This window comes from Electrophorus electricus, unplaced genomic scaffold (genome assembly GCF_041902795.1).
Source record: "Electrophorus electricus isolate QZ-2024a unplaced genomic scaffold, ASM4190279v1 Scaffold179, whole genome shotgun sequence".
Lineage (NCBI taxonomy): Eukaryota > Metazoa > Chordata > Actinopteri > Gymnotiformes > Gymnotidae > Electrophorus > Electrophorus electricus.
In genome coordinates this window covers 77,501-86,290 of record NW_027658460.1, presented here as the reverse complement: position 1 = coordinate 86,290, position 8,790 = coordinate 77,501, and the positions used below count along the sequence as shown (strand labels likewise).

General features: G+C 42.9%; 1 protein-coding gene across 4 annotated transcripts in view; it reads right to left on the bottom strand.

The window, feature by feature from the left end:
• Positions 1 to 4,246: 4,246 nt before the first annotated feature.
• The window catches only part of LOC145655126 (BMP/retinoic acid-inducible neural-specific protein 1-like), a 61,419-nt gene continuing 56,875 nt past the window's right edge, over positions 4,247 to 8,790 (bottom strand). For all 4 annotated transcript variants that reach the window (XM_081708902.1, XM_081708901.1, XM_081708904.1 and 1 more), the window contains one exon: positions 4,247 to 6,058. In XM_081708902.1, coding sequence (XP_081565028.1) covers positions 5,783 to 6,058 — 276 coding nt within the window. In that variant the 3' untranslated portion in view covers positions 4,247 to 5,782. The remainder of the gene's footprint in view (positions 6,059 to 8,790) is intronic.

The window sequence follows — 8,790 nt, the reverse complement described above, 5'->3', positions numbered from 1 at the left end:
ATCCATCAAACAGCAGATGAATTGCCTGTGGGGCTTTTTAATTTATTTCCCTTCCAACACTTTGAAAACTGTTGGCTCAGGCTATTCGAACATATTCATAAATCTTCCCAGATAGGCTCATGGCTTCTGGAAGAAGAGAAAGAAAGAATGTGTGTATGAGAGAGAGAGAGAGAGAGAGAGAGAGAGAGAGAGAGAGGGGGGGGGGGGGGAACACAAACTATTTTCCTTTCTATGTGGTATGGAAAGTTGCCATGTCTTTATCCAAACTGCCCTGTGTTTACCAACTTGGACAACTTAAAAGCATGAATTAAGTGAGGAATGACTACTCCCTTTAACTACAACTTAACCGTTAAATTCTACATTCATTAAATTTGCGTCTCTCTCCATGATCTGAGATTGTTCATAGATTCCACTAGTAGATTCAACAGTACATCTTGAGACAAACCAATGTCCTGAGGTTATTTGTTTATTTTTGCAAAAATTAAAACATGAGACAGAATCTCTCTGCAAAATTTGCATTTATTATATCTTTGGGGAAAAGATTATTCAACATTTTAAGATCAGTTTAAAATAAGCAGAACTACTAAATATTTTTAATTATTGTTGTTTATTTTAATATAGGTTGACTTTGAATTTGCCTGGAAAGCTGCAGTAATAAACACATAATCAACTTGTTTCTTGACATTAGTGTACTCTGGGTAAACACAGGGTATTCAGCTCCTCCATAATTTCATTCTTACAAATGTTCTAATGTAAATAGTTCCATCGGACTCCCCAGTATCCTCTGTGGTTCATCATTTGACGTAGAATGTTAAATGTTAATACGGCTCCTCCATTCCTCAGCCTTCCTAACCAACGGGCATATAGTCCTAATCATGAACATTATTTTATATACTGGGTTTCACTTAAGCCCGATCCGCTGCTATATCTTCTAAAGGAGGTCGCAGGAAGAGCAGTCCAAGAGGGTTCTGAGTATGAGAAAACGGCTAGAGAATGGCAGAATAAGATTGCTCCCGCTCGCTCACTGCACATAATGGCCGGTGCAGCCTTGCTCGGTGAGACCATCACTCGTATGTGAGCTGCAGAAATGAGCTCATCTCAGGCATTCTGCTCCACATGCCGCCATTACACAATAAAGCACGAGGCAGCGTTCAGACCGCCCGTAATTTAGGCCTGCCATCGTTCTGGCTCCGAGCTCCAGTGCGGTGCTGCTTTGATAGGTGAACTCCCTTAATGTCAGATTTTTTTTGTTTCCTCAGCATTTTAGCTTATATCCAGCATAGAGAATGCGATACCGCATCACACCCCTTGTTGCATTATCATTCAACGCTATCAGTGCTTCCCAGGCATGAAGATCACAAAAGCTCGGCAAAAAAGCGACTCCATGATAAGTGGAGGGAGGAAAAAAAGGGATTTTTGTATTCAAATGTCAGAATAAACACCTAGATGAAAGCTTCATCATACAGTGGCTGTCTGAAGTGTGCCGTGGGTGGTGGGGCTGCCCTCCCCTCCTGGAAAAATCTCAGACAAGACATTTCACCAAAATATCTGTGTCCTGTGGTCAAATAGTCATCTGTGATTAAAAAGCTGAAAACTCCATAGGAAATTCTCAATAAGTCTCGATGACATCACAACCTTCTAAAATAGCTTCTTCTTCTTCTTCTTCTTCTTCTTCTTCTTCTTCTTCTTCTTCTTCTTCTTCTTCTTCTTCTTCTTCTTCTTCTTCTTCTTTTGATTCAGGGATGTCAGATAACTGATAAACAGTGCTTGAGGATCTCTGCATGCATAGCTATGATCCCAATTTTTGCTTTCCTGCCATCTCGCCAAACCACAATTTGCCTGCAAAACTGTATACCTAATTCTAAATCACCCAAATGAATGACTTCACACAAGCAAAGCAATTGACTGTCTGTAAACATTGCAATCTACATGCTAACCACATACACACACATTTTCTATACTGCTCACGCCAGTTCAAACAGCGTGTACACAATGTACCCAATCAGTCTCCCTGGCAACAGGATGAGAGAATTAGTGCACTTCCCCACTGACCCTGCCCTGGTTCCTTCAGGACCACCCTAAGAGCTACAGCAATGCTGAGACTCACGGACATCAGGCGGACCCCGCTACCTCAGGGTTAGTAATGGTCTCCTGTCCCTGTTTCACTTCCTGTCTGACCTTGGCTTGACCAGGCCGGTCCAGACGGCCGTGTCTCCGAGACGTGCTGTTTTCTGCAGGTGAAGGTGATCAGCCTGCATGGCTGCCATGCTGAGAAGTCCATCTTACAGCTTAGTCTGTGTCAGAAGAGGTCGGGCATGAAACAGGTTATGAAACAGTGTGAGCAATATAAGTCTAATTGTGGAGCAAATCCAATTGTTCACACAACATAGCAAATGGGCACAGAAAGGTCATTTGGTTTCAGCTCAGCTTCCACAATAAAAGGCAAGGTGTCTTGAAAACTCAAGTAGAAGTCCTTTCCAAATTCGAACAAACTTGTGAAATAAATGTGGTTGTTTCCTCCGATTCCTGTTGAGCACATCTGTCCTCAAGAGAAGACAATATTTTCTAAAGTCTGCTGACCAAAACCAAATACTTTATGTGGCATATGGTGATTTCCAATGGAAAGTTATGCTGTTACATCATCACGTTGGATTTTTAACGTGGTTTTGTGTTCCATGCTGTGGCAGATCTCTGTTGTGTTCTGCTTTCACCAGCAACCTTGTAGAGAGTCACTGAGCAATGCTGGAGGGACTCGTATTTTGAACTGAAGGTCAGTCTTCGCAATCATAACTTCACAATCTGGCCTGTCAGTTCTTGGCAAGAGTCTGGCAGACACAATCTGGCCCCCGAACCCCGAGGCAACTACCACACTCATCCAGCCTCCCAATCTCTCACGACAGCATTGTGACACAGCAAATATAAACAGTACAATATGTGACCGCGGGATCTCGTCAGTCCCCTGCTGTACTTGTCTATCTAACTGCATTTGAAAACACAACAGCATTCCCTTACCATGCGTTGCTGCATAAGTTCAGGCAAAGCCATGCCTCTCCTGACTCTCTGAGAGACAGCACAGAGACCTGGAAAATCTGGAAGCACAATTCCATGAGCTTTCTAAAAGTGCCCAGCCCACAAACAGAACAATAGTGTGATAGCCACACCGAGCCAGTTCAGTGGGGAGTTATCTCGTGCAGATTAAATGACATCTGTAGGTGTAAATACAACCCTGGAGATTTTAGTGGGACCTCACTGAGCTCATGGCACCGACAGCCAAGGTGTCCTGCACAGCAGGTTCTCCCTGCAACTGACAAGTCAGTCCCATGGGCTGAGCTCAGAGCTTTTTCAACTCTCAATCCCAAGACCTCCCATAGCAGTCAGTCGGATACCCCACACCCCTGAGCTCCACTGTAAAATCATCCCACTTATCCTGACGAAATACTTTTTCAAGGAATTAGCAGGTGGACTGGCTCATTATCCCGAGAGGAAAGGGAAGCCATTTGGAGTGTGTGAGGACCACACTGGTTGGTAATTACATTCCCTTTCTCTGTTTTGCTTTCCACAAACATTCCTGTTTGCATTAGCACTCCTTCATGAGATCGAGCAACGGTAGCCATCACCATCCGGCTGATAAAGTCAAGCCATTATCTTTTTTTCTTCTTATTCCCTTAAATAACTGTTTTCCTTCTGTCGTTTATGTCCTTTTCCTTTTTTAATGTATCTTCCCTCCCCCTCTTCTCTGTGATTTTCAACTTCTTTATTGTTCTGTCCCGTGTGCAGCCGATCCGAAGGAAAGAACTCCAAGGCAATTTTATTAATGGCCACAACAGTCGCTTTCAAAGTGACCTTTTCTGATTTGTTAATAAATACAGAAGGAGTGGTCTGCTAACTAATGGCAGATGACTGGATCCTCACTTTTACCGCGATCACTCGTCCGTCTCTCCATTAAATCAAGTTCGGTGTCAGTCAGATGCGTGCACCGCAGCCGACACTTAATTTCAACATGCACGCCACATACCAAAATGCTTAATCAAAACCAGGCGCGGCTCATGCACTACTACCCACGACTACCCGCAAAATGTCATGCAGTCTATTTTTTTAAATGCCATGCCAGGCTCTTTTGCGTCGGTGGTGGTGGGCTTCCTGTGTTATTACCCACACCACTTTCACGTGTTCTGTTCCCACCCAGACGAAGGCACGCAGCGCCTGACGACCACAGCTACATCTTGTGTTACATACCAATCTGTCAAGTGCCACCGCACTGCTAGCCAAGCTGACATATGACTCTATTGTGGGGTTTCAGCCCCAAGGACCACCAGCGAATATAAACTTGACCGTGAGGGGGGCAGCATGGGGGATTGCGCAGTCAGCAGCGATGACGCGTAGCAGGAGATCCTCTGCCTTTGTGCTGTCTCGGTAACCCGACCTTGTCATTACGACACGTCTGCGAAAAGTGACTAGACACGGCAAAATGTGTGCCGTTTCTTGTGCAGTTTTGAGGCCAGTGATAAAGTTACACAAAGTAAAAGCTATGCAACTGTTTGCGACCATGCTGACACACACCTGGTTGTTCTGGGTTTTTTTTTTTTTAAGTTGGAAGACCTGCCGGTCATCCGCACGCTGGCAGCTCTGACCCAGTTCCCGTCCCCGAGAAGATCAAGAACATTTACTGTGATTTCACCCGCTTCACTCTTTGTCTTCTGTAGACATAAATGTCCAGTTTCCAGTTCAAAGACCACTTAAGGAACTCTCATCATCCCACCATATGCAAGCACAATTTACATTAGCTTTAAGCCTTAAACTTTCCAGATGGCTGACCTATATGACTAAAAACCACCATGATGATACACCTTGTCTTGTCTTGTTTATAGTACTTTTAAAAGAAACTTAATGACCGTTAGCATCAAAGGATATTTTTTTACCAGCTGTTACCTAGTTCAGAGAAAACTATAAGAGAGAATACTTAGAGATAATATGTGAAGGTCAGATAAAAGATGGATGAAGTTTGGCTGCTAACAGCTTTGTGCTTTCATTCTTGCACTTTAAAAGTGTGAATTGTTGCAGGTGCTAGCAATGAGCATGCATACTTCAGGCAACGATAAAAACGTATATTGGTTGAAACGTGTACATGGAGAACTTAATGGAGAATACGAAATGGATAGCACGGCATGTGCTCCACATGGCCACATATAGTTAGCTGTGTCGATATGGAGCAGCAGGACCTGTGGAGGTGATGGAGAAAAGAAAAGAGTCTCCTTCCCGAGCCGCCGATGTCAGTGTGGCAGACATGTCTGAATAAAGTCTTAAACACCTGAAGGTCTTGATCAGCCACCAGCCAAAGACACTTGAAAGTGTGTATGGCAGACAAAATAATTACCCAGGTTCATACAGACACAGCAATCTCTTCAGGGAAAGGAGGGTGAAATCAAGTCTATGGGAAACATGTATAGTGGGAGAAAAAAAATAGCACAGACAATTTTCTCGGCCACCTCTGCAGGGGCTGAAAGCAATACAAGCAGTTACTAATATTGCAGTGTTGTTACTTGTTTTTAATTCTCTTTTCAAATCTGACAGACAGCGGGCTCTTCGACTGTTTGGCAAATCTAACAAGAGCACAATTACTGCACATTCACCTGATAAGTCGGTTTTTTCTCATGCTGTGTCTCTTTATGACATTGCACTGTAGAACTATCATTCAGCTGCTTCTCTACACCTTGTAGTGTGCAGCTGTAGCATTTAAATGCTCACCCAGTCACTCGTATCCATTTCACTTTGCAAATTCTCTTCATTTTCTCTGTAGCTCAACGTTTAGCAGCCCAAACATCCCAACAGAAATAACACAACTTGACGAAACGTCGCATTTTCTTGGTCTAATAAGCGTTAAGCGTGATACGGTTAAGTAAACGGGCGAGCCTCTCGGGAAGGCGTGGTGCCGAGGGCCGATCTGGGGCCTACCTTGCAGGTGGAGCTTGCTCTCTGGGCTTTGCAGGAGCACGGAGCTCACAGAGTCCAGGTTGTCGTATGTGCTGCAGCCAAGCGGACCTGTACGTGTCTCCGTTACCTGCACACACAAGTGGAACAGATGAGAAACGCGTCCCTCCGCCCGGAGAACACCCTGCGATGCCAGCAGAGCGCATACGGAATGTCAGCAGCACTGGAACCTTAATAAACGGAAAAGAATAAATAAACAAAATGACTTTGGCAACACGGCATACTTTATTTATATTGTGAGCTAAAAACTGCTGCTACTAATTTAAAATGAATGATTACATCATGATTCTGCTACGTGTGGGAAGCCAAAGGGTGTTATAGAGAGGCTCCATGCTTTAAAATGATGCTGTTCACGTCTGCATTTTATGATGAAGGAGAAAAAAGCATTTCTCATCACTCTAGAGAGCTTTCACAACAGAAGTTTCTAAGTGCCTGCTTTCACATTCAGGATGACGGGCCCCAATGGCTTCAAAGGCGCATTTTCCTTTTAAGGAGCATTGGAGACTTTACTTTATATCATCTTACAAAAAGGTGAAGTGCTAATGACCTTTTTCCTCAAACAGCTTTTCTCTTCTTGGATAATAAGTTAGCCTGAGAGAGACGGAGTTACTTCCGTTTCTCTGTCCAAACTTTTACTCAGTGGGTTAATTAGGCAATTCAAACGTAGCACTAGTCTCCATTTAGCATTTGGCTATAACGTAGAGATCCTGACCAAATAGATTTTCATTGGCTCCTTAATTAATGGTTGACCACCACCAGTTAAGACTGATCTCACCTTTCTGTCTCAGGAGACTGGTTAAAATCGTTTAAAAGGAAAGAGGTAAAATCCTTGACATTTATCAGAGTTGAATGCTCTTTGTCTTTATTTCCAGAGCAAATCCCTCACCAGACTATCACAGAACTCACTCACTTTCTTTAGATTAAAAGCACTCTTCTAATATGTAAATTTCATCATACCAAATTTACCGACTGACACTTGAACAAAGAATTATTTAATTTATTCACTGGCAGTTATGGAATTCTGGCTACAGAAATCTAACTTGCTGCTGCAATTTAGAGAAGCTCGGACTTTGGAAATTCTTGAGAAATTGAACGTTTATCATTATGCAGTCTGCCATCCTAGCTCCACCCTGCTCTGCCTAGCTCCACCCTGCTCTGCCTAGCTCCACCCTGCTCCACTTTTCTCTGCTCCTGCTTTGCCCTGATCCAGCCAGCTCGCTCCTGCTCTCTCATCAGTGCCTTTACCTCATACCAAGGCCATGTGATTCAGAGTGACACCAAACTGAAACAGTGGCACATGTGAGTCCTGTTCTGCATGACCTTCAGACGAGCATAACCCACACATAGGTGTATGCGACAAGCCAGCCTCTATCAACCTTAACACAGCGGGGGCAGAAGAGGCTGTCTGTCTGTCTGTCTGCATTATGAGGTACAGCATAGAGAAGGTCACAGAAGAGCATAAGCCCATGCTCTGGGGCGGACAACAGAACGACCTTTGCGTGCTAAAGCCCGTCAGTGGCTAAAGCCTTTCTGTGACACACTTTATGTGACATAAAATGGGCATAATCTTTTAAGTCGCAAGTCTCTGGAGGATGATGGACACACACACACGCTCACACTCTGTCTCTCTCGCTCTCTTTCTCTCTCTCTCTTTCTCACACAGACACACACACACACACACACACACACACACACACACAGACACACACAGACATGCACAATGGTCCATCTGATTATAGGATACTGCAAATAAAAAAGGAAAGGAAATCTGTGCCCTAAGACAAAAAAATCAATGGACATTTAATCATTATGAATCTTCCATCATTCTGTCATTCTTCAAAGCTATGGCAGTGCTAAAATAACTATCTAAATTTTTATTATAAAATATCTTTATTCTATATTATATTGCTAATGTTTTACATTAAGGTTCCACTAACTAATAGTATTTATAGCATTAGGTAGCATTAACAAACTATGGTTTTCAACATAAATGAACCATAAGTATTATTAATAAAGTAATTAACACTTGTATTAAAGCTGTCCAGTGCTGCCCACAGGCAAAGAGACTATGATGAATTCTTGTAAATGACTGAGAAATAAATAGGCAGTGTGGCGTAACTGCACCAGGTAATGAGACGAGAAGGAAGGACACAATGTGTCTCATTAGTCCCCAACAATCCACATGATTTTAATTACTTTGTTTACATTTTCTATAGCTTAATAATGCAGAAGTTCACTATGGTTTGTTATTGTTAGCTAGTGCTGTAAATAGCGTTACTTAAGGACTTTTTAATGTAAGGTGTCACCATTACATTTAACAGCATAAAACAGAAAACCAAAATTTGGCTACCCAATGCCAACACTGTGTTTGAAGCCAAGGCTTGGCTGTGGGTGGGAACTTTAATGTAATGTGTCACCATTACATTTAACATCATAAAACAGGAAACCAAAGGAAATTTAGACCCAAATCTTGTTTTAATAGTGGTCTGCGCTGTCCAATAAAAACCACCCTGTCACACATGAGTGTGCTCGTTTGATGCTTTTAGGGAATGACAGTCTGTCAGAGTTAGTCACATACAGGACATGGTGGAGGCAGAGTCTTCTCTGGAACTGTTGTTGTGTCATCTTCATGCCTCCTTTTGCAATTAACAAATCCATTACAGAAGGATGAACAGAAAAAAAAGACTTTTAAAAGAGCTAATATGCCTAACTGCAAATCAAGCAGGAGCATCCTGTCTATTTAGCTACTGAAACTTTGATAATTACAGGCAGTCTCTCTCTCTCTCTCTCTCTCTCTCTCTC